At 38.0% G+C, this 26,398-nt stretch overlaps 1 protein-coding gene across 21 annotated transcripts in view; it reads left to right on the top strand.

The window, feature by feature from the left end:
* The window catches only part of RAD51B (RAD51 paralog B), a 474,920-nt gene that overhangs the window by 58,503 nt on the left and 390,019 nt on the right, over window positions 1-26,398 (top strand). For all 21 annotated transcript variants that reach the window (XR_011809709.1, XR_011809708.1, XR_011809707.1 and 18 more), the window contains 2 exons: window positions 3,630-3,749; window positions 4,543-4,726. Coding sequence is in view for 18 of the 21 variants with exons in the window: in XM_072038849.1 (XP_071894950.1) it covers window positions 3,630-3,749; window positions 4,543-4,726 (304 nt within the window). In the remaining 3 variants the exon portion in view is untranslated. The remainder of the gene's footprint in view (window positions 1-3,629; window positions 3,750-4,542; window positions 4,727-26,398) is intronic.

Below are 26,398 nucleotides of genomic sequence, written 5' to 3'. Positions count from 1 at the left end.
GTTGTGTAATCACATAAACATCAGGGATGTTTAAATGCTTTGTTTAATCTATCATGGATGAAAAGGCAGGGCTTCTAACCCTACTTCTGTCAACTTAATATCACAAAAGTTTGAATTAGTTTGAACTGGAAGTGTAATAGAAAAGAAGGAAAAAAGCCTTAAGCAATGGCTTTGCAAAAGCAAATGATGTCCCCTTCTTGTATTCAGTTTATTTTTTATTCCAGGTAATTGGAATGCAGATAGTAGAAAAGGGTGGGACCTAAGGGGTGAGTTAACACTTGTTGATTAGAAATGAATGCTGAGGAAAAGGAGAAGAGATGGACATGGAAATGAAGCTGTTGAAAATAGAGCAAGATGAAAGGAAACACAGCAAAAAGTACACTATTACAAAGGATGAGAAAATAAATTAAATTGCTCAGTTGAAAGGATGGCTCAGTGTAACTTCAGCAGGCATGCTGTATTTTATACTTCAAATGTGTTGCAGTTTCGTGTTGATGGTGCGTTAAGGTTATATTTGATAGAGCAGCATGCCCTGGTCTTCACAGGTTGCTCAGTGCCGTTTGGGTGGGCTTCGTACTCTGTTCTGGGGAGTGACATCCTGAGCCCAGAGTGACAAGAGCTGATGTGTGTCAGTAACTTGTTCCCAGGGGCTGCAAACGGGCTCTTGGCAGTTTGTTGGGCAGAGGTGTGTGCAGGTACATGGGTCTTTGCTTATGCTGCTGTTTGCTGCTTATATATGGAGAAACTTTTTGACCATGAGGTCAGTCAGCTATTGGAGAAGACACTTCAGGTAAGAGGGCAAATATTCACTGCCCAGAAATTTATTTTAAAGGACTCAGTGGAGACATTTATCTGACAATGTTTTTGTGAAAAAGTCTCCATCAAAAAGACCAGGAAGAATGTTGATATATCTGGTGCCTTTTAGGGCTGAGAGTTGCTAAGTTGTAGCTGTTGTACTGGGTGTAATGTCTTGCTGTTGCTAGAAAGATATTACATAAAATTGGCTAGTTTTATGTTTTGCTAAAAGGCACTTTTTTTTTTTTCTGGTCCTTCTGCCTGGAAGGTCTTAGTTCAGGGCAGGGAGCTTTCTCCTTCCATAAACTTTCATACGCTATTTCTTATTCTCTGACATGACAGCTTAGTTCAATTTAATAACAATGCTGAAAAAAGTGACCAGAATTGAGGCTGGTCTTCTAAGATATGCTGCTGTTTTCTGTAATTGATATATGTATATATTTTCTGCTGTGGAATAAAAAGCTGTAACAGTGCAGTGTCCATTGTTAGAATGTGGATGCTGGGACAAGTAGATGGAATGGCCGTACTCATTCGTGAAATTAAAATTGTTGTTTACAGTTTTGTTAGGAATTCAGTTCAACTCTAGCTAGCCAATTAACTGAAAACATACCAAGCTTCTTTAGAAATTCTGAAAATAATGCGTTCTGTTTACTGTCCAGCTATATTTATTGCTTGTGGAATAACATGAGGTGCAAATTTCTGTGAACTAATGCTGAGAAGAGTGAGGTATTTTCACCCTATGGGCCTCTGCCTTGGTTGCAGAGAGCATGTTCTGTGCAGTTTTGGGGTTTATGACAAATGGGATTTCGATCTTAAAAAATTTGGAACCTGCGTGTACTGTATAAATAATACTGTGATCTTAGTAAGATTGTGGTGTGTCATTTGAAGTCAATTTATGTAATGGTCTTCTTTGACGTATATATTCCTTCCTATTAATTAACTGTGCAAATGTAAAGACAAGATCCTGTCCGTGGAAGCTGCTCAGGACAAGCTTTGATGTAGTAAGTAATGCATCAAATGAGTGAAACTGAGGGTATTGTGTTGAAACTGCTTATTCAGATTTAGGTTAAAATACAACACTGTGCTTAAATGGTAAAGCTGAAGAATAATGATTTAAGAGTTTTTCTAAAACGGCTTTTAACATTCTGGATTTTAGTGAAAGGGGTTCAAACAGCATCAAGCTAACCAGTAAGATGTGTGTCCAGGTATCATCCACCAGATGTCGTTCTTCTCAAGCACATGAGCTAGGGGATAGGGATGCTTAAAATAGAGACAATTAAGTACTTTCCATGTCTGTTCTCAAAAATAAAATCTCCATGGGGGTGGGAGAGGGAAATGTACAGTGCTCAGATTGTAACTATGAGTTTCTAAAATTAAATTATTGGACCCATTTTCAAGGACCTAGATAAAGCTGCCTTGTGTTCACACGCACAGAACTTCTTTCCACTGACTTCAGGAGAATTTGCAGGCATTCAGCATTTCTAAAATGTATGCCTTTGTGTCCTCAATTCTATGTGTACAGGTCAATTTAAAGTGTTGATCTCTCATCAGTAAATTGTTTAATTTTACATTAATGTGAGTTTTTTCTTCTTATAGAAAAGTGTATTATCACCAGTTATCTGATACATTTCTGTAGTCAACCATGGTAGTAAACACTTGTATGTTTGATAATTGTAATTCAAGGTTTTGAAGGGTCATGAATTTACTAAAAAGGTAGTGGACAATATTTAGTCGTGAAATCACACATTAAATATGTCAGCAAAACTGCCATTTAAACTGTTTAGTTGTATCATTTTATGGTATGTCAGTTTTACCTGGGCTATCTGGATGGATGGATGTTGTGGCCACGGGGCCAGGCTGGATGGGCTTTGGGCAACCTGGTCTGGTGGGAGGTGTCCCTGCACATGGCAGGGGGGCTGGAACTGGGTGGTCTTTAAGATGTCTTCCAACTGGAATCATTCGGTGATTCTGCTGGAGCTGCCTGGTAGTTGGAACAGGCAGCCTCAGTTACTTTGTGACACAATGCTGATATTTTTTGCTATGTTCTAAAAGTACATTTTCTTAAGGTTTTATAAGCTCTTTTTTCAAAGTGGGAACCAGTACAATGGGAATGGATTCAGTGTAGAAGTTTCCAACCCAGATGACCTTGTTCTTCTTTTTAAAGACAGATTCTGTGAAAAGGTTTTTACTTTGGCAGGTATACCTGTTGTATATGCTCTGCTTGCATAAGTGTTTGCTGGTCAATTGGGGTTCTCTGCAGTCTGACTTCCACGTTGGCTGGATCTTGTAATGGATCTTCTGTTTGTTATCATCTTGTTGAATTTCTATGTTGACACAAGAACTGATTTCTGATTTCAATGCAAAGTAAAGGTGAAAGGGAAGGTAGTTTGGATTGAAGAGTACATTTATTTAAATGAAATTATTACTTAGATATAAATAATTAAAATAGGAGAATACTTAGCAGTTGACTTGAACATGTTATACAAAATTGAAAGAACTTTCAGTACTGTAACTGAAGAACATTCAGTACTGTAAACTTTCCAGTTTCCTTCTGCTGGAGATGTGCTGTCTTTTTGTGTATGGGCATATTATGTCTTTCCCAAGTGTACCATTGACTCTGGCTAGCGTCACTGGGAATACAATCTAAATGTTCTGACTTCCAGTATTTCAATCTGAGTACTAAATTGTGCTTCTCCTTTGAAAAAGATTGCCACGTAATAACATGGTATCTACTTATCATTCAGAGATTTGCTTTGTTTGTTCTGTTAATATTTTGTGTGTTATTACCTCACATGATTCCTTTTTCAGTGTAATGCCTTTTGTTTTTTTGATAGGTTGGTTGAGATAGCAGGAAACAGATTTCCTACTTATTTTGACTCCGATGAAAAGCTATTTTGCATGACCCGTAGCGTTCATCTGTATCGAGAGCTGACCTGTGACAGTGTACTGAAGAGGTATTCTTTCCCGGAACTTAAAAGGAGGAAAAAACAAAACACCATAATTTGTCTAGATTATCTATAATATTTTATATCAAAGTTTTATGAAGAGTAGTTCACTTCTTAGAAGATTTTTATTTTAGTAACAGCATGGTTCCCAACAAAGTAGAATTTCTACAGGAAGACTGGCATTGTTTTTTTTCATTTCATAGTTTGTGACTAATCTACTTGATGTTTTATGGTTTAGGATAGAAAATTTCTATATAATCTGGTCACTCAAAGCCTTTAAAGGGGGCTATTTGTGTGACAGGTCTTGTTTTGGTTTGTGGAGAGACTATAGTGTAAGAGTTATATATGTCATGAAACAGAAAGGAGATATTTCTCCTCCTGAGATGGCATACCATCTTTGGAGCTATATGGAAAGAGCTCTGACTTCCTGCATACATAGACACAAGGATTTTGATGTCGACAGTAGGATGCTGCTACTGTAAGCAAAGGCACAGTCTCAATGTCTGCTTAATTTGCTGTCTGTGCCATTCAGGGTTTGCACAGTGTAATGTTGCTAACTAGTCTTCCAAACCTTTCTTCTGGAGGGGCCTACCTTTGGTTATGTGGCCTATTGGAGCCTGAGATTACTTTCCAGTTCTCTTTAATGCATGCAGATGTTAGTGGGGGTGGGCTATGAGGGTGAAAGAGGGGCTGACTTTTACCTTATTGCGGCAAACCTTTTATTTAAATAATTTCAGGATTATAAAATGGTTGTATTATATATATATAGGTATAAGTGATTTTTTGTTTTTTGCTTTTTTAGGATTAAGTCTTTGGAAGAAGAGATTATTTCAAAGAAGGTTAAACTCATAATAATTGACTCTGTTGCTTCAGTTGTCAGAAAGGAGTTTGACACAAAACTCCAAGGCAATCTGGCAGAGAGAAGTAACTTTTTGGCTAGAGGAGCATCACTATTGAAGTATTTGGCAGAGGAGTTCTCAATACCAGTAAGTTGTTCTTCCTTTCTTAAATTTCTGCTTTACAGAAACATGGAAGAAAATCCAAGAAGAACAAAAATGACAAGAAGATGAAAAAACAGGTAAAAGAACCTTATCAGATATATTCAAGCAGATATCATCTGGAAAACAGTTGGAGAACAGGAAAAAGTAACTATTCCACTTGTTTTAATGGTGTTTTTTTCTTCATATTTATTCTGGACTTCAAATGAGGATTTACAGGATTGTCTTTCCAGCTGTTTTTCAGTGCTTTGTCATTCTGTTTTGTTAAATATCACGTTTTGTTTTGCCCATAAAATACAGCAGAAGAACAGAAGAAGTGTAGGGACCGAGTGAAACTGATTAAAAAGTGCATTAGAAGATGTAAGCTCCATGAATGTGTGTGTGTGGGGGGGTTCCTTCATGTTGTGATCAATGATGGGGTATCAGAAACAGAAGTCAGAGGATATCATTGGGACTCAGCTGTAGGAAATATTTCATAGTGTGAGTACAGTACTAATCACTCAAGTGAAAGAGAGAAACTGGCAAGAACTTGAGTCAGACTGGTCAGATCTTGCTTCTGAGGTCACGGTGGCTATGATACCTGAAATATGCATGCTAAAGATGTTGAACTAACAGACCTAGCTGTAGAGGAATAGATTTCTTTCTGCCAGGTAATTTATAAAGATCCTTTATGGGGAAAATTAAACCCTGCGTGTATGCCTTTAAAGTTCTGGTACAAAAGATAGTGTCCAAGTTAGTGCACCCAGCAATGTTTGTAGTGCCTAAAAAGTCAGGAAAGAATTGTGTGAGTAAGAATGTACACTTCTGTATTTTAGGAAAATATGATACAATCCTTTGAAAAAGGAGATGGGTTTTATGGGAAGATACTGTTCTCTCGATTTTCTTCTCCTTTAAACACCTCTGCCCTCTTCACCTTCTGTCTTCATTAAAGTGGTGAAGTTGAGCTGGATTGGAGCCTCTGACAGCTCAAGCTGCTCTTCTGCTTACAGACAGGCTGCTATTTACAGAGGTTTTAGAGTTGGACAGCATTAAGTAGTATGCAATTATAATTCTATTTCATCCTACATAAGAAGAAAACAAAGGTTGAATGTTTAAAGGTTTCCATTATGTTAAAGCTAATGTGTTTGCTTAAGGCATTTGTGATGGCTGGTGTGCTGCTTGTCTTCTTGTTTCTCATTATGACTGCTTTGGTAAGGAGTTTTGAAATTTTGGCCAAGAATGTGTGCTCCTGGCCACAACTGTCTTTTTGAATTGGTCCATGAGGTGACTTACCTTTAAATAAAACTTTTTAAAGATCTGTGTAATATTCTAGAAAGGCTTTGGCTAGAGATTGGGGTTCCCACGAGCACAGATCCCTAGGCAATGTTGTGTGTGTGTAAGGTGCAAAATCCAGCAGTGGTGTGCTATGCATCTGCAAGTGTTGATACATACAAAGAGATAAGTCTGCTATTGCATACCTTGCATTAACCTCTGGTATTTGAGGTTACAGAGTATCTGAACTTCTTATTGTAAATAACTGCTGGAATTTTTTTCAGATGTTCTTCCTTTTGTACCTGTAATCTTCTATATATTTGGGACTAAAAACATTAGTAAGCTTGCAAAGTGATCTAGATCATTAATAAACTGGACACTGAAAATACAGAATGCTTCATGGCAGGGCTAGTGCAACTGAATATGGAATTGGGCAACAAGTAGTGGGCCTGATTTGGAGAATCTGAAAAAGACGTGGGGTTAATGACTGATGCGGTTTGAACTTGAAGTAAACCTTTTTAACTGGTGAAAAACTGAGTAGGTGAACCAGGGAATTGGAAATGGTGACAAATTAGGCTCCAGAGGCTAGACTTGAAAATAAATGGGAGTAGGGGACAGGAATTTCAATAACTAAGATGCATATTTTGTTTAGCTTAGTGAAGGAAATATTAAGGATTTTTTCATTCATCAATATGTACCTATTTGAAGAGGTATTTGACAGAAAAGCATCCTTCTTTTCAGCTGACAAAGTTCTGTGGTTGGAACCTGAATTAAGCAAGTTCAGACTTCAAATAAGGGGTGTGTTCTTAATGGAGTAATTAATAATTGGAATAAGTTACTAAACTTAAGTAGATACTTGTCACTAAGTATTTTTAAAGGGGCTTCCCCCCATTCCCTAAAAAGGAAATGTATTCAAATAGGATTAAACTTGGGAAAACCTCTACTACTGTGCTATGCGGGAGTTCAAATAATTTTAAAGTTGTTCCTTCTCCTGGCATTGTAAACTACCTAGCTATGAATAATTGTGTGTTCATGTTGTCTGGATATTGAGTTGGGCTTGCAAAACTGACTAACAGTCATAGTTTCTACTGAATTCAAAAGGAGCTATGTTTCAGACCCAAGGAACTCTATATGGTATGAAGTATTCAGGGAGGGGGGGAACAGATCTCAGCTGCCTCAAAACTGAAGGTCATCGCTCAGTAATCTCCCTGCACCTCTGTTTTTGCTTTGTGAAATGGGAATAACAGCTGTTTCATCATGAGGATGCTGAAGATAAGCTCGTTACCATTCAGAAAGCATGCATGCTGACTTCTTGAGCTGTATATGGGTGTCCATTGGAAAGTAGTACTTCCCATCTCCGCTGTAAAAAATTTCAGTTGTGTGTAGTGATTGAAATTCTAATCCACATTTTGAGATGAGAAAAAATGTTAAACATAGTCACTGAATGTGTCACCATCTTAGCCGCTGAATGAAACAAAATGAAACTTGTGATCGTAAATTTTTGCTTGACTTAATGGTTTTTGAATCTTTTTAATGTATCAGCAATGTAGGTTGTTTCTTGAAAAATGAGATATATGATGCCTGATTTCCCGTTTATGATCCATACTTCATTCTAACTTGGCAGTAAACCTGGTTCCATCCCAGGTTTTTTAAGGGATGCCAGGGCAAGAGGCAACACAAGGTTTTTTTTTGATCACTTCCAGACGATTGCTGACAGGCCACCTGGCAGCTGTACTGCTGACTGAATGGCTACGGAAGCTTTTTCCACCATGGGAATTATGTGGCAGTGTCCCTTTTCACCCTTCCCTGCACACAGCTGTGATGAAGAAGTACTTTTCTTTTGGGTTTGGTTGAAATGAGCCAGTCAGCCCCAAAATCTTTCTTAGAAACTGAGAAAGACAGTTTGACTGTAAGTCAAACAAAAAGCCCTGTAGTTTTGAAATTCAGTGAGGATATAAACCTGTATGAAACATCTGTATGTTTTAGAACAAGCTGTACTTGTGAGTGTTTAGAATCGGGATGTTCTGTTATAATGTCTATTGATGCTGTCTACCAGATTACACATTTAAGCAGCGTTCCTCAGTCCTGTATGTTTCTTGTCTATTTTCCTGGGACCCTTGCTATTCTTAAAAGAAATAGAAAGCAAAATACATTTTGGATAGTCTTTCTCCTCTTTTTCCATATTCATAGGAAGCTATTTATTATTAGTAAGTGCTATTCAGTAAAAGCAGTTCAACGTTCATGCTGGTTGAAAGAGAAGCTGAATCCATTTCAGTAAAGAGCTACAAGCTGAATACCAATACGACTAGAGTTGTTCTGGAGATTTAACTGTTTAGTGTATGAAAATTGGTATTTATAGAATCTGCCCTTCTAGTTGGTGTTAGTTGATAAAATGTGTGAAGCTGGCTAGACATCTCTGTGGAAAAGCACTGTAAAAGTGGCACTTGCAAAACCAAACTGCTTTAACTGTTCTTTTAAATAGCGAATTGAGACTGAAGGTGAAACTGGCTTTGTAAATCCAGAAGGCTAATCAAATTACAACACTGGCTGTCCTTTGTACTTCTGTCTGGGTTGTGACCTTAGATCTGTGAAGAGGAACTTTATTTATGATAAACACCCTGGCTATCGTTACTAGCAGCAAATGTATCATAGTATCTATCTTTCCTTTTTTATGTCTTTGAAAATATGAAATAGAAACCTCTCCTGATAGAAGCCTCTCCTCCTAAGCTCAGTTGTGATTTTATAGTGCAAATAAAAGACAAACTTTGACTGGTCTGTGATGCTTTTAATTGCTATGATAAGTTAACGGCAGTTAAGAAGCCTGTAATTTCCACAGGTAATTTTTTCCCTTTAATGTGACATGCTTTAGTTTAAAAACGACAAAAAAATCCCTTTATCAATATTAATAATGACAGCACTTAAAGATGTTGTAGTCAATTTCTTTTCACGTTCTCAGTTCTCACATTTGTCATTTCAGTGCTTCCTGCTTATTTATGTATTCTGCTCTGTAAACTTTATACCCAAGGTTTTGATTTGCTTTGGAAAGTCAAATGTTTAGTGGCATGTATGTTTGTTTTTAGGCTGTGTGAGTTTTTCTTCTCAAAATCAATTTAAATGCACAAACAGCTTGACATATGCAGTGCCTTTCTGCTGTCTTTGGTTAAGTGTGTTTAATTGTATCATTTCAGCTTCCTGGAGTGAATTTTAAGATTCAGAATGCTTCTGTTGGTAAAGAGAGGACATTCAAACTAGTAATTTTCTTTCCTTACATGCAAGTGTTTCCAGTGGGCATCATATTTGGCTCTCTTTTACTTTGTGGTTGCTGCTTGTCAACTCTGCACCTTTATCAGTGTTCTGATATTTGAAAATACAAGTTTATGGAAATATTAAAAAAAAATAAAAAAAATCCAGAATGGAAGACCTCTGAAGAAAACTGTGTAATGCCAATTACTGTTGAACTGGTAATAAAAGATGTAGAAAGTTTAGAAGTATTACAGAACTGAATTGTTGTTACAGTGTGTAACAACGCTGTCTGCTGATTTTCCCAAAACTATGGAGATACATTAGACTGCCAGGTTCATTTGTCTGTAGCTGAACCATAATCTGCTGAAATACAAACTTTGTTTTTATACTTTGCTATAAAAACAAACAAAAAAACACTAAAAACTATTTTCCATATCATCCTGCCAGTGTTATAGAAATAGTAATTGAATTATTTTGCAAGTTGTTTAAACCTAGAATAAGCAAAATTTTTCTCTACTTTGAAAGCTTGGAACACCGGTTCCATTTTGTAGTTTTCTAAAAGGAAATATTTTAAATGTTACACCACATTGAAACATGTGTTTCTTTAATGAGGAGCTAACCTTATCAGGAGGAAAGCTCTTTGGAACTGAGTTGCCAGAATTTTACTAGCCATATTTAGGCCAGATGTGGTTCAAACAGTTTCCAATGGTAAGAATTCAGTTCAAAGTATGGGTCCTTTTCTGTTGAGCTGCTGCTCTGCATGTAAAGTGTCTTGATGCTCAACTTCAAGCACAATTTCTGTTTGCGTGTATGTGTGAACCTGAGTAATTCCCAACTGCTAACAGAAAAATCTTTGTATTTTTTCACAATTATACTTAACTGCTGGTTGCTGCATTGCTAGGTAGTCCACCATCTGCATGCTTCAAAAGGTTAAGATTTACCTGATAATATAATCCTCTTTTCAGCGTGGGGCTGCTTTTTTTCCCCCCAATTTTTATTTTATCTTTTATTTCCATATAAATGGAAAAATAAATTTTCTAAAAAGGCCTTGGTGCCTTTTTTTCCTCTCGTGAAGCCTGGTTATTTCTCTAGGGAGCAGCACAAAAGTAAAAACGTTTGTGACTGTTTGCTAAGAAGACTCAGAACAGTGCTGGATTACAGATTTTATTAAAAAAAAAAAAAATAAAAAATTTTTTTTAAGATTACAGGATTTTATTAAATAATTCACCAGCTACTTGGAGAAAGTGAGTTGGCCTTCTATGAACTCAGTAGGATGAAAAGTGCTTCATGCTGATTGTATTTTGCAAATTATCTGTAGAAACATAAATGCTTAGAATTGTGTAGATACTGCAGAATTTGCTGGCTTTCATTATCTTGTATAAATTACAGAAACCTTGAGTAGCCCTAACTTTTATTTTAAGCTATGGAAGACAGTGGTTTGTTTTCTAAACCAGATTTACTTCCAAAAATAATTTTCTCTAAGAAAGAACTATTCTTGGTGTTCTTTTTAAGGTATTTTACTCCCCTTATTCCAAAATAGGAGATGGTGTTCATCTTCCTTAAATAATGAGCTGAGTAGCATTAGAAAATTGTGTTTCTGCTAGCTATGTCATTTATAAGAACTTATTTAGCATTGGTTTCAAACTTATCTTTCCACCAAAAGACAATATATACCTAACCTTACCCATTGTGCTTCCTCAGTCTGAGTAATGAATAGTTCATGAAATAAATCACTTTATGTTAAGGTTTTGTTCCGTGTTATACCTAGCAGCATTTTAATGTCTGAAATTAAGTCTGTAGCTTTGTTCTTTTACTAAATATTCTGGTATTATCCTTTGTTTTCTTGCAAAAGCCTGCTGAAAATACGAGTGTCAGAATTTCACATATATGATCCCTGCTGTTTGTAAAGTGTAGTTTGGACTGAATTTTAATTTGTGCTATTGTTTAATTAGGCAAACAAAATGCTTAAAGGGGGATTACGTACTAGAGTTCTTTCTTTGCCCTAACTAAGGCTTGGTGAGCTCACTTTTTGCTGCTGGCAGACAGTTCGCTTAAATACTGCACTCCGTGGTACCAAGCAACAGCTTTGATAAAAGGGAGTTAGGCCAACTGTAAAGTGCTGTTGCAGTGACAAAATGTAGAAGTCTTTGTTTTCTGGTGAGGCTGTTAAAATTATTCTCAGAAGGCACACCTTTGTTTTGGTTTTAAATGACTATTTAAAATGTAATTATAACTATCTTCAGTACTGCTGCCATCTGTGTACTTTTTAATGCATGTCTGGAGAACATACACTTCTGCAGTTTATGGCCCGACACAGTGTTCCTTTTGGACTGTCTACACTCATAAAATGTTTAATACTGCTGAGGAAAGAGAATGAGAAATGGTAGAGCAATATTTCCTGTTTTCACATGGTGGCGAAGTATAGAAAAGGAGGTGGTTTAAAAATATACAATACTGGAATTAAAATTTCTTTTTCTTTTCAAGTACTCCCTCCGTTGCTTTTTCCATTTGATGTTATAAGTGGCTTTGCCAAACGCTATGATTCTTTACAATTCTACATATGAAGTCATGTAGAAGGAAGGCACCAGTATTAAGGAAGGGAGCTGAGAGCAATGAGGCTTTATTCCCAGATTTGGTTTTGGTCTGCTATATGATCAGCAACGCTTGTTGAAGGAGGGCAGATACTTTCCCTGCTGCCTATCTTGACTTTGAATTTCTGAAAGACTTGATGGAAATAAATTAGCAGTCTTATGTCTTCTAACCCTTGTTCTCATTATGCTTTTTTGCATTCCCTTCAGCAGGCTTGCATTATCTTGAGAGTGAGGTGCCCAAAATCAGAGGCTGTATTCCAGGTGAATCTCTGACACTGCTTAGCTATGGAGAAGGATTTCTTTTCATGCCTTGCGGGATGTCTGTTTTTTATGCATCATGGTGCACTGTTTGCTCTCTTTGCAACAGCTTGATGTCTTTTTCTTACCATACATGATCCATTACCCTGGACCTACATCTGCTGATTTGGTGCTTCTGTATTTTCTCCTCTCAAATCTGTGTTATTTTTCCTGACTGCTTTTCTGATTTGTCAAGATGGTTTTGAATTCTGATCTTAGTGTTCTTACAGACTCTTTTCTTCTTTCCTAGTTCTGCAAGGAAAATAATCCTTCTGTTACAGCTTGTTTGTGCAACTAGAACCAGACTTGAAGCAGACCATCCCATGCTGTTCTGTAAGAGACTTTTAAACACTGCACTGCTGCGTGCAGTTTTCCAATAACCTTCGCATCTGATCTATAATAGAACGGTCTAGGTTACATTTCTCTAATTTTCAAGTAATATACATGTATGAGATGGTCTATTACTAAATGTAGAAAATGAAAGTAATAGTACTGAATGGCTTTTTTGCCTTTTATGAGGAGTTTAGGATTTGCCAAGATGTACTGTTTTCACTATGTGGACAAATTACCAGAACCTATTTCTCTCTGCAGAGAAGTACTTATGTTTCCGAGTAGTCCATTCTTTTTGCATGTTGCCCTGTGTCTCCTTCCTCTTGTCCTTTTAGTTTTATGTAAACCATATATTCTATAGGAATATTTCTGTGTTTGCATGATGTGTAGAAGGAAGGGATTCTAGTCTCCAGGTAGGATAGCAGTACAAAGAACAGTTGACTGGATTACAAGTTGTTGGAAAAACCTTACCTATATGAGCTCAGTATAGATTAATTAGTGGTTTGGTTTCCAGATATCCTAGAGTTTGTTTGCTTTATGGTTACTCAGCCCCAGGGCTCCTGAGAATAAACAGGACTTCCTCCGCAATTGTTGCTCCTAAATAAAATTGTACCAGACCCTGAGGTGAAAAGGGATGGGGATGAGAGGAAACAAAGACAGAGCAATGCATATGACTGTTAAATTTACAAATGTGCCCAGAGACCAAACGTTAAGATTGTATTTGTTTGCACACAGTATTAGATAACTGTGTTGTTTTCCTCTGTGAGTCTACAGGACAGCTTTGAGAATATTGCATTTCTGTGGAACCGGGTGTGCTGCTGCGGCTGCTTTTTCATGAAGTATGATAGGGAAGCTTCATGATGCAGTCTGCTTGCTGCTGCTAACTAGGGATGCTGTCTTTTTCAGAGACTGCAAAATTTCCTTTCCTTCCACATAGTGAAGATATGGATGGTAATGGACAACCAGACCAAACTATCACAGTTAGACATCTGATGATCCTGTGCTGCCTTGAAATCTAGCATCTAGCTTAATGGGACAAGATTTTCACCCTACACTTTCTCGTCTGTTGTTGAGGCCCTTGTGCATTAGAAGAGTAGTGGATTTTGTTCTTGGTTTCAATCTTCTGTTTTGTGGTCAAAATGGAATCTATGAGCTTAGGGTCTCCTGAGTAACTCATTAATGATTTGTTTACAGGAAGACTCGATCTTCTGTATTGAGAACACGGATGTTTTGTATCATTGCTCACTATTGAAATGATGTTTAAATAAAAACTGGGGTGAATAAATACACAAATATCTGCAACTTCAATAAATATTTTAATCAATTTAGCAAAAGTTCGTTGTAATCGAACTGAGGGAGTCTTGTTCCAAATATGGATTCCAGTGAGAATCTATGTGATTTTAGTAACCTCATCAAAACCCTCATGCTGGTTCCCACTAAAATGCATATCTGTATTTTATTTGAAAGTATAGTACTTCTGTTCTAATAGTCTTAGGTAAATAAAATTGGAGGGCTTTATTAGACAAGGCTGAGAAGTCCATCTGCAGAGTTTTGATTAGAAAGGAGTGAGTAACATGAATGAGTGGAATAAATTATTTGTTGTTGTGTTTTTTTTTTTTTGTTTGTTTGTTTGTTTTTTTCTGGTGACACTAAATCTGAATTACGGTAGGACAAGACCTCTTCTTCTCTCTCTCCTCCCCTTGATACTTTGCTAACCTTTTTGATACTCTGATTTGGGTGAGCTGTGTTACTCACACGGAATGCAAATTTTTGTCTTTAGATGACAGTATTTTCCATACTTTTGTATTTATCGTATCTCATACTTCTAACCTGAGACAGAGAGTGCTTTGCTCTTCAGTGATAGCAGAGGTCTTGACTGGATTCTTGACAGACTCCAGAATTATGTTTCCCATGATGTGCTGGTTAGCAAAATCACCTCTAGTAAATGAACTAAATGCTACTTTTTTCATGCAGTTTTTCTTGTAGTGGAAAGGTAGCTTTAAAGCTACTTACTGCTTAGATGCTTTTTGAAGCTTCATGAAGATTTTCCTAAGGAAAAATGGGGGCTTGCTTATGGGTACAGGCACTTAGTAGTGCTGCAAGTGTTTTATTTCTCAAGGTTTTTAATTGCAACAAACCAGCTTCAGATGCTAACAATCTGATGGCTGGAAATGCCAAACTAATGTTATTTCTCTGCATAGCCTATGAACAATACCAGCAAGCTACTAGCAGATAATCAGAAGTTTTATGTAGTGCAATGTGTCTGGTTCTCTTTCAGTCTTGAATTTGTGCATCATCACGTGCATGTTTTTTTTTCTTACAGTATTTGTGAGAGAACATGCAGTGAAAAGTAAGCTAGGCATGACATACTGATGCTGCTTTTAAAATTCAGTCCCTGCCTTCTGTTATATCCTGTGATTTCCTGTAACAGTGCCTTATTCTAACAAACCTCAAGTCTGTCTAGAGGAGTTCTGGGATGACATCTAAGAACCATTCCCGTGTGTCTTTAGGAAATTCTCTGGGAACAGTACAGGAGCCTGTTCAGTGCTTTTAATGCTCCTTTTTCATGTAGCTCATTTTCCATGTAGCTTTCTAGCTCAGTAGTGAAGGCCTTGTTCAGAACAGAATCGACTAATTAACATCAGTTCACCAAAATTTTTTTGAGGGGAAAATCTTAACCAAAAATCTTCTAAATATGCACTGTCATAGGATTTCCTAGGGGTTATATACACAAACTAAGGCTGGTTTGTGTCGGGATTATAGAACTTTATTTGGTTGCATGGAAGAGCTCTGTCATGGCCCTTCCTGGTGTTGTGATGGAAAGAGTCATGCCCGGGCAAACATCAGTAGCTAGTACAAAGCTTCCGAGAAGGCCTTAGTGCATCTAGAACATATGCACAGAACTAGTGTGCTCTGTATTGGAACAGATATACCCTCGTTTGCTTCTGTGAGGTCCCTAAAGATGAGGCTACTAGAAGCAGGCAGATGCTTCTGAAGTAGCTTGTGGAGCCTGCCCCTCTTGGTCATTTTACAAGGAGCAAGCTGTCAATAGCAAAGGGTATTGTTACTGGCTAGAGACACTGTTTTTGGGGTTGGCAGCAGTGCTGACTGTTGGGCCTCCTTTTTCATTAGGTAAAGGGATACACAGAAGAGAGGAGTGATGATGTGGTGAGGCTGCTGCCTGACCTGCAGCCCGTTCTGAAGTTGCCCTAAGGAAAGAAAGCCAACAGATAAAATCTGCAAGCAGAATATATTGTGTGTGAACATCACAAGTGGCACGTGGGTAGCAGGTTAACCAAGCTTGCATTGCAGAAAGTTTGAGTAGTCCAAAATCAAGAGGTGGTCAACCACTTTCAGAGGCTAAATAGTGAAAACAGGACAATAACATGTTTCCCCCCCCCCCCCCCTTTCTTACCTGCCTTGTAATTGAGTGCAGTATAGAGTTTGCAACCGGTTCATACTTGCTGATGAGCCAGAACCAGGATGTAATCCAGCTGAAAAGCAACCTAGGAAAAAAATGCAGTGAGCAATTGTGCAGCTGAACAGGCACTAATGTAGGCAGAAAGGAGGGGCAGGAATGTGTGGGTTCTGGCAGCAGTGCAAATTTTGAATGTAAAGCTGCATCTTCAGTAAAAAGGGCAAGAATGAGTAAAGACGCTAACCAGGTGATTACTGGGAAAAAGAAAAGAAGAGCATTAGGTGCTTGAAGCATCCTTTTAGGCTTTTTACAGTTCTAGGAAGGATTTTGTCGCATACCATTATTTGCAACACTTTGTACTTTGACTAAAAGTGAGCAAAACCCTGTCTGCACACAGCCTATACTTACGTTGCTTAAGGCTTTTTTTCATTAGGTCAGTGTCCTGGTTTTAGTCTGCATGTTCTGGTTTTAAAATGCATCATAATAAGGTATATTTGGAGTTGTAATATAACCATGCATAATGAATTATAGCTGAGGTCAGAAACTATGCTGAATAGTAGATTTTCAAACCACAGTATTTCTTCCTATGCTAAAATTCAGAATGAAATGTATAACAATCCATAAAATAGCTGGTACAGTTCATAACATGCTTGCATTCCTTCATCATTAATAGTTTCATATCCATCTGTCAGCATGTTATGGCTAAATCATTAGCCAAGTTTTTGCAGCTGTTGTTATACAAGTCTGTAAAATGTAGTTATCTCCAGCTCCTGTTTTTTGTCTGCTGGTAAGAGGAAACTTTATAGAGAACTTGCTAAATTGTCCAAGACTAAGTTCAGTTCTAGGTGAAATTCTGTGATCTTGATTTAACTTACTTGGCCTGTGGCATTTTTCGCTGTTAGTTCTTTTGTTTTAATGGCATTGGTTGCAGCAGTTGTTTGAAGTCGTGGTGGCTTGTTTAAGCTCATTAAGAATTCTGCACATAGTTGTTGTAGTTCTGTACTTCCGTAGTTCTATTTTTAAGAACATTTCTGTGAAAATTATAGTTGCTGATTTGATCTGATGGTCTGTTTTGAAATGAATGTCTGTGGATAACATGTGTAGATTTCTTGTTTTTTGTTTACTCCCTCCATTAACATTCATCTTCAGCCACATTTTGTTTGTAGTGAAAATACCTATCTGTATGGAGAGAAGCATCCATGCTGACTGTGGGACTCCTTTGTGCATGATACGCAACAGCTGCAGGATAATAACTGTTAAAATTATTGCTACATCAGTATAGTTTCCTAATAGTTGGATAGGCAAAATTTCTGGAAATATTTGTGTGGTCTGGTATCCTTTTGTGTATGCACTTTCAAAAAATTTCAATACTGTCAAACTCCCAAGGCCTCAGTTTATAACTCCTGCTTCATACCTGCTTTCTCTCCCATTTTTTTTTGGTGCCAGATAAAATCTGTTAACATAAATGTGAAATTTCTAAGTAGTAAAGTAATATTTATGTATATTTACAAAGCTCTGTGTGCTAAAATAGTATTGTTTATGCTGAAAGGATGTGATGAAATCTTTGTCTTATAAAACACTGTGCTAGGAAATAAATTGCATTTTGAATACTTGACTGTCCCATCTGCATTCAGTCCAGTCACTTACCTCTGACCGGGCCACTAACGCATTGAACCTCTCACTGGTTTAATACAGTGGCTGTTGAAACAAGGGATTATGTTCCCATTCATTTCCAAAATCTGAAGCTTGTCATTTTCATGCCTGGAGCCAGCTGTTACCAGACATTACTCTAGAGTGAGGGTAGACCAGCCTGTTACTAGGCTTGTAGTCCAGTTGCTGTAATGTCCTGTTTTTCTCATGTTGGGGTGTTCCTCAGTGGGGTTAGTTTGAAAGAAAGTCATTTAATACTTCTTCTTACTTCAGGTGCCCTAATTTGCCCCTAGGCAAACAGTGATATTTTTAATACAGTTTGAACCTGGATTTGCACTTCCTTCTGAAGGAATAATTGACTAGCAATAATAGTGATTTATTTCTCCTCTCAAGGAGAATTTGTGCAGAAGACTGTAATGTTTCTTCTTGGTCACTGCAACGGAGTCCTTTGTCTGGGTGCTAGAGGTAAGGTTTGCATACTGGTGAATAAGTCATGAGCTTGTGGTATGATGACTTAACTGCTGCTTATTTCATAGGGCCTTCCAAATGCAGGGAGATGCTAAACAAGGTAGATCTGCAAACAGCCAGGAAAGGAAAGCTTATATAGCAATACCATTTACAAAACTTAATTTGTTGTTTCTGGAATACAATCTCTGTAAATGTCACTAGTTTGTCTGGAGTTAATGCAGCCTGAAGAAACGCTAAGTACTGCTCAAAAACATGAACCTGGCCCAAGTCAAGTTGTAGAGCTTTCTGGAGTTTCGAGCAGAAAACACGGATTTTTAGCCAGACCTGAAGCATGTACATGTCATACAGACACTCCCAGTGATTCTGTTGAATTTAACTTTGGTATTTTTGTTGGTCCTCTTATATTGAGAAAGTCTGAAGAAATGCTGGGTAATTAAGAACAATCAGTCATGGTATTCCAGTTGCTCTGCAAAGGATAAACATCACCGAATGTCTTGGCATAGCAACCATTTTTCTTTCTAGTAGTTGAATATCTGACTTTTAAGATGTCATATAAAAGTCAGTGGCATTTTTTAGGCAAAATATGGTTTAGATTTGGTTTTCCGTTCCCATCTCTTTTCTCTTGTTAACTTTTCAGCTTTTTCATCCATAAGCTTAGCTGTATATGAAGAGTAAAAATAAGCTTTTTGTTACCAGGCAAAGATGTGTGGTTCATGATGTTGGGGTATGAAGTGATAAAAGTTATCAAATAGGACGTATTCCTGAGCTCTAGAAATACACATTAACACAATTACTGTCATGTGATTCTTTCAGAAAGTATAGATAGAATCACAATGTTGTTTTTATCAGTGCCAAAGTTTACAATAATTTGGGTACTGGCACAGTCTAGGACCTCAGAATATTTTAATTACCACCACTTTTTTACTCAGCTTCAGTAAGTCTGCTTCTTTTAGAGTTCTTGTCACTGCAATGAGGTAAAGACAAAGTGAAGAAAGATTGATAGGGGGTGGTGTCGGAAGTCTCTTATTCAATTAATAGTCAGAAGGGAGAGCCCTTCATTAGAAACCTGAAGGGCAAAGCCTGCCTGCCAGTTGGTCCAATACAGTAAAATCTCTCCCTGTGACTTTTGTTTAATTGGGATGAGAGTCTGTAGAGTTACTGACTAGCAGAGGCATTAGGCTTACCTCGTTTCTCCAATAGTGTTGCTTACCCCAAAAATTCTTTTATGTATAAATTGCAGCTTTGAAATACAAGCTATGCTGTAAGACACCAAATGCCTGTGGCCATTTGCACCCCTTTGCACACAAGTGATCTAGTAAGGTGCATGGAACTGATAAGCTGATCGTTTGGCATTAATGGTTTTCCCTTTGGGATCCACTGTCTTAGAGAAGGCACATAGAAGTTTTAATGTAAGAATAAAGACAATTTTTTGCTAAACTTTGGGAAGTAAAATGTTCTGTGGAGCGGGCAGCTAGTGGTTTATTTTGATGCTACTAAAATGAGAGCAAGAGTGCTAACAGTCCTCCCCCTTCCTGCACCAAATTTTAAAGTAATTGGAAGTGAAAACTGACACTGTGCAAACCTCTCTTGAGTTCTTTGCAGTCATCACCATGGTTGTAATGTATCCTTGGTGTTTCATCTGTTGTGTGAAGCAGCTGAGAACATCTGTCTTACTCATAAAGATTTTCCTTTTCCTTTGCTTCACTATGTACCTCAGGAGCAGTTAGAGAGAGATTTCCAAACCGAGTCCTGTTTTGAGGGCGGTTATTTCTTCTTTCTTTGGTTTATTCCTTTCTCTTCTTGCCAGTATAAAGGTGCTAAGAATCCACCTTAAAATCTAACACTTATTGTATGTTAAAATATTAAAACTACTTTCATTATCAAAGCTGAGTTGGCCTTGGAAAGGATGAATGAAGTGGCAGGATATTTTAGTTATTACTCCTCTGTGTTGCTTTTCTTGTTAGTCTTCTGTTTTTCCTTCTCCCCTTTGTTGTATCACGTGTCTCTCATTTGTTGAAGGCTGAAGAGCTGTTTGTCACATTCTTTACAACAGCAGTCTGAACAAGCAGTAAATGTGCAGTGCCTATTTAGTCACCGTTGAATTTTTCAGATTTCATGTTTTCTGAAGCAAACACAGCCATGGGGTCTTGCTCAGTTGGAATGAAAATGTGGGTGGCTGACATTCAGGCTGTACTCATCAAACTCAGGCTCGCTAATACGTTGTATTTGTGACTGAAGGTGAAATGTCATCTTAAACTCTTTGACAATGCTGTTTATTTATATATTTGTATGTGCATGTGTATATGCATGTACACATTTTCTCTTGCTCACGCCTTATGTTACCTTTTTTGTTCTCGTAGAAGCGCTTGTGCAGCTGTGTAGCAAACTGGAGAACTGATCCGGGTGGAAAGTGATCTTTTAAGTTCTTTTTCCTTGAATAATTTTTCACCTGGATGCAATATCCTTGCACCTTGACTTGTTTGCTTGTATTCCGCTATAGTCCCTCACAATTTTTGTAAAGAACACCTGCATTTCTAACCGGTCTTTATTTATTTTATGGTTATTCTTGTAGCAGCTTGTGGTTATCCATTCTTGATTTGAACCCACCAACTTCCCCCTGTTTTTTTTTTCCCCTCAACTATTTATCCAGTCTTCTGAGACTCTCAAGACCAATCCTATCCTGTCCTATTTGGTTCCTTCCACTTCTGTTGCTGATGCACAAGCATTCTGTTGGAACAGTGCAGTGAGCTCTGCTGTAAGGGGGCAATAAAGAACTGAGAAGGTTTAGAAGAAAGAGATAGCATTGTTTGAGCCTGTCTGCAGAGTACTGCTACTGAACATCAGGCAGTGGCTTTTGTTCTTCTCACTAGAATGTACCAATTGGACAACAGATGTGTTTTTCATCTGTATGGGTTAAAAACTAAACTTAAATGTGCTAATTCTTCCAAGACTTATTTTCTGTGTGAAAATAATGAAATGTAAGTATGGCAGGTAGATGATTTATAAGCAAATCATTTCAGCAAGGATCCTTAATTATACTGAAACCACAAGAACTGACTTTGAGTCATCAGAACTTGAAGACAGAATTAATTCCCTGTGCTATAAGTCACAGCAATTCAGTTTTTCTTCATTTTAGATGTTGAAAAAATAGCATTTACATAAAGCTATTAACTAAAGAAACATTTTCAAGAATTGCAAACAGATTTTATATTCTTGTGGGTTTTATTGGTTGTTCATTTTATATAAATTGCATAAACACTAGCAGCGTTGGTGGAGTATGGAGATGATGTATTAAGGAGTTGACCAACTTTTAAAAGAGGAATTGCAGGCGTTTTCTGCTTTCTGTTCTTTCTGAATACTGGCTATATACATTTTCTGATGTGTATTCTACTATTTTGTATTCCATCAGTACACTGTTACTTATTTTGTATTGCGTTAACCTTAGAATTTGGTTACAGCATTTTTGATAAGAGGACACACTTTCTAGTAGCCAGACACTGAACTAGAAGTCATTTGGATTGTTTTCTTAGCTGTGTTGCCTGGTACCTCCCCTGGCCCAAGTTTAACGTGCAAAGGAAAATGAAGCTTTAATGAAAAGGTCTGTGGATGAAGGATTCTATTTGTGGCAAATATTGTTTGCTCACTCACTGAAGTAAGTACAGTATTCTTATTCTAACTTCCAATGAACCATCCCTACAGCAGCTTTGTGTGTTTTATTTTGGACAAAGGTGGTGGGCTGTGTTTGCACAGTGTGTTTGAATTTGCTTTTGACTGACTATTTGCTATTGCTTATGGAAAAAGATGCAATAACAAATATAGGTGCAATAATGGCGAGGTTTATTGTTGCATGTTATAAGCAAAATTCCCTGCTTGAGACTCCTGCAAATTCCCTACTTCAGGCTTTTGCATAGCTGGTTTTGTTCTTTTAAAGAACTCCAGTATTCGCTTTGAGATTAAATATAATAAAGCTTCAGCTATTCACTTCTGTTAGGCAGAATGCTTTGGTAGCTGAAATGCACTCTGATATTTATGATATTTTTTTCGTTATACGAACCTTTTGAAATTTCTATTGACACAGTTGGGAATTGGCTGTACTAGATCTTTTTCTGGCAGTTGGCTACGCATTTCTCCCAGAGCAACAACCGCAAGGTGGTGCCTTTTCATCACCTGAAAGGGAAAAGAACTCTGTTTCACGAAGTTCACGTTGGCTTTTGGCCTGTTGCTTGGCAGAACTGGACAGCTTGGATACTGAAGTGACAATTTTGATTGTTTTCTCTCTGGATACACGAGCACTATTGTTCTCCAGCCCTTATGATTGGAAACCGTTAGGTTGTAATGCTCAAAAGTTCAGAGCTCTAAGTGAAAGATAATTTCCTATAAATCAAACTTGAGTCATGTTGGCAAAATCATGAAAAGATTGGCTGGAGAGTGCTCAAGTTGTGCAGGCCAGGGAGGATAGATACTGCCAGAGCATCCTGTGAAACCAGACCTAGATCTGCAACTGCTTTTACCTGTTAGGCTTAGGCCACTTTGGTGGGACTGTGCAAGAGCCTGGAAATGGAAGAAAGGGAAATGCTTTAGGGAAGCGGTGTGCAGTTTGGGGGAATGCTGGTAAGGGCGAACTGGTGTGGCATTGATGATTCTTTTTAGTTGCATCGTAGTTCATCTTTGTATGCTCAGTTCAGTTAAAGATGAGACAGTTGGAAACCAGTCTGAAATTTTACTCTATTGCTGAATAAGACCTGAGAACAGAAGTATATAAAGAAATAGTTTTTCACATGATCTATATGTAATTCCCAGCTGTGAACCCTCTGGCAGTGAGCATGAAATCCAAAACACAGCTGATAGGGGAAAGGGTTGTTGTCAGCTCACACTGAACACTCGAATATTCATAGTGTGGTGCTTTTACAAACAGACATCGAAATACATCGGGGCAATTTGCTCTTGAGGTCTGTGCAGAACCTCTTCCTAGCTGTGTACATTTTCACATACAGTGACAATCAGTGTTGAAGGAGAACCAGGTGTGTGCCATACTATACTCGCTTTCCTCCAAAATAGCAGTTCCTCGACCCCCTTCATACCTCTCTGCCAAATTTCCTGCTGTAAATTGGTTTTATGTTTGCCTGTGTGTACCCTGTGACCCCTTCAGAATATTTGTGGTATTTTAAACCCTGCATTGTGTGCATGACACAGTGTTTAGTTTGGATATGAAGTTTAATTTAATCACACATGCTGGTTGTGGTGTTTATTTTGGAACCAATAAGTGGGAGGCACCAGTTTATATTTTATTAGTCTGGATGAATTCTCCTTGTTACTTGATAACCATGTATAAGCTCAAACTAAAAATTCATGTCCAAAGGAATGCTGAAACATGGATGGCATTTGAATACAGACTCTCGTCCACTCTGGGTTTGGATTCTGCTGGAAAACACTTTGGGTGTTTGTGGTTCGCTGCAGTGATAGTGATGGAGTGGCTGTTCTGATTCTAGAGGGTTGTGTGTTATTCCTCTCTATATGCCAGCAGAGCTGGAGAGGGAGCTGATTTGGAAAGAGCAATGCTCACGTTAGAGGAAAGGCCTTTTCTGTTTGTTTTGTGCATTGTTGCAGGCAAACGGAGCTGTGTTTGCAGAGCGAGGTTATAGATCCGTGGCCCCAGCCTTGTTTCGTTTGCTTCCCACATGGCTGCAGTTACAGCAGAGTGAGTGAGTATTAGAAACTGATTTGCTGCCTTCCCTCCCACCCCCCCCCCAACATGCCAGCAAAACTGCTCCCATGGTCTGCAGTTAATAATGCATGTGGTAGTAATTCTGGCCCCAAAATCTTACCTTTTGATGAGTGTTGAGGGGCTGGAGAAAAAAAAAAAGGTGGTGAATTTCCATGAGTCCTGTTTAATAGAATGTGATGGAAAAAGAGATTAACAGAGCCAAAAGGAATCCACCAGCAAACTTTACAGCATTGCAAGGACACCTGTCTCTTCATTATTTTTTTTGAACACTGAAGCAAAGCAATTTTGATGCATAGTTCTGTATGTCATGAAATGGCAGATACTATGAGATCTAAAGCTGCGTGTTATGCATCTAACTCCCAGCTGTATTTTCCCTGTAATATTCTACTTGTGTTCTTCTAAGAAACTTTCATTCAAGAGAAGTGTTGGAAGTCTGTCCTCTGAAAGCAATGCAATTAAAAGGCAAGATTCACTAATCCAGGAGTTGTGGCGATACCATATGCTTCCCATTCCAAAGCCTCGTGTGGCAGAATGCAGTGTTATTTCCACCAGTTATCTGCTGTTTGGTGTTTTTTCTGGTGTTTGCTATAAGTTTTTTTCCACGTCTGATTTCCTTGATCCCGTGGAAATAAACAGGGTATTGTAAAAGCATAATCAAGGTGAGAAAGAAACAGGATCGCTTTGTTTTTTATTTATTTATAAATCTGAGGATCTGCTTTACATTGTTACATTAACCTGTATTCCATGCATCAAAGGTGTGACTGTGTAGTCCTCTCAGCACCGCATGTGTGCTAACCTGCATGGAGGACGGTACTTGAAGCTATGGTATCCAGTCTGGCATAAAATTGATCAGTTATTTCTGCCTGATTTTTTGGTGCTAACTTCTGTTTGTTGTCTGTAGAAATACTGCACTTGACTGCAGACACAGTAGATGGCACTTGAGTCATTTGTTTTACGATGTTGGAGTTAAAGCCAAACTTGGTTACAAAGTTAGCTGTTTGTAGAAACAGGCATGTTTTACTGGAAGACAGCTTCAAAGCTTTTGCTTTCAGTTAGATAGACCTAGAAGATAGTAAAAGATGCATATTTTTCTTCCATACATGCAGCCTCTCTCACAAATGGTCGAATTTTTTAAGGCTACGGATGGGCAGGACATGACCAGCCTGAATCATAAATGCTGAATGGCAGATTCCCCTTAAACATGTTGCTGGTGTTCCTTCTGGTTTTGTAATCTGTTATTTACAGCATATTTTCTAATAAGGTTTCTTTATTTCTTTCTAGTCTTCTATACCTGATCTGACCATTTACGATGTGACCCTGATAAAAAAATAAATAAAAAAAAAAGGGTGAAACCTGCTAACAAAGTGGATTTCTAACAATTTCATCTTATCGGAGTAGTTTAAATACTGCATTCCTCTCTGTGGCTGAGCCTGACAACCAGTGTGCCAGTTCTGCTAATCAAAATATGAACACGTGATTTGAGACAACTCCGAAGTGGTTACTTAATGCGGTGTTGGGCGCCGTACCCTTGGGCAGTACTCCTTGGCCATTTACTTCTTCTAAACATTTTCAGTACTAGCAGTAGACAGAGTAGTGCCAGTCCCAAAAGCTGAAGCGGCAATACAGACTTCCTCATAATAACAGCCTGTCACTGTGATTCAGCACCGATGTTTATTGCTGAGTTAAGAAGGTATAGTCAGACTTAGCTTATGATTCATTCTCTGGCCCTCCTTCTGATCATTTTATTTTAATAAGGACACAATTGGACGTGAACCCTTACATTCTTCCTATGTCATTTTATCACTGCCAATTCCAGGTTCGTAGAAGTGCTCGAAGGCTAGAGCAGTGTATTTATTTACAGCCAGAATCCTCCGTCCTCTAGTATATGTCATCTTTTTTAACCAATTTTTGTAAAATAGATAGAAAGATAGAAATATCTATATATGCTTTATTAAGTTTTATGGGATTGCAACTACATTTGGAGAAATGTTGCCTGTTAAACAGGTGCTACCTGCAATGAAGTTTGATCAGTGTGACTTTGCAGGGAGCTTACCCCTTGGCTTGTTTTAACTTGAATATTTGCCAGTGAGTTTAATTTTCTCAGTACAGCTCTTTCTGATTCTGATTATACAGATATGTACTAGACAGAAAAGTAAAAACTAAGAGAAAAGTGTTGGTAACCTAATTTGAAGGCTTAGCTCCCTACTAGCACAATCGCTTCATCCCATGACTAGGACAAGTTCCCAGATGTTGTAGTTCAAACTGTCCCCAATTCAGGATGCTCCCTTCAGATTAGAGGGTAGCTAAGTCTCTTTAGCAGCTAGTGGGTCTTTTGGAAGAAAAAACACATTAACAAAAGTGGCTTTTTCTCCTCTTCGATTGAGACTCCTCAGCAGGAGGTACCTTTTTGCTTTGCCAGTTGGAGAAAGCCCACATAGACTATACTGGAACTCACAGGCATTTCATTTTAATTCCAGGCAACCATCCCTTTGCTGCTGCCTTTGGAACAGCTCAGCTGTGGAAGAAGTGAGCTAATCTGGAAATTTGAAAGTGAAGTACTTAGTGAAGCCCTGGGGTTTACAGTTGAAGTAATTAAGGAGAGGAATTGCACACCCTGTACTTGATTTTTGTTTTAATTAGTCTTCCTTTGATCTAGTCTCTCAATTTAAATTCTAAGATTTGAATCA

The sequence above is a fragment of the Anas platyrhynchos genome, chromosome 5 (genome assembly GCF_047663525.1).
Source record: "Anas platyrhynchos isolate ZD024472 breed Pekin duck chromosome 5, IASCAAS_PekinDuck_T2T, whole genome shotgun sequence".
NCBI classification, from domain to species: Eukaryota; Metazoa; Chordata; class Aves; order Anseriformes; family Anatidae; genus Anas; species Anas platyrhynchos.
Note: the sequence above shows the minus strand (reverse complement) of the source record. Positions and strands in the feature narration are given on the sequence as shown.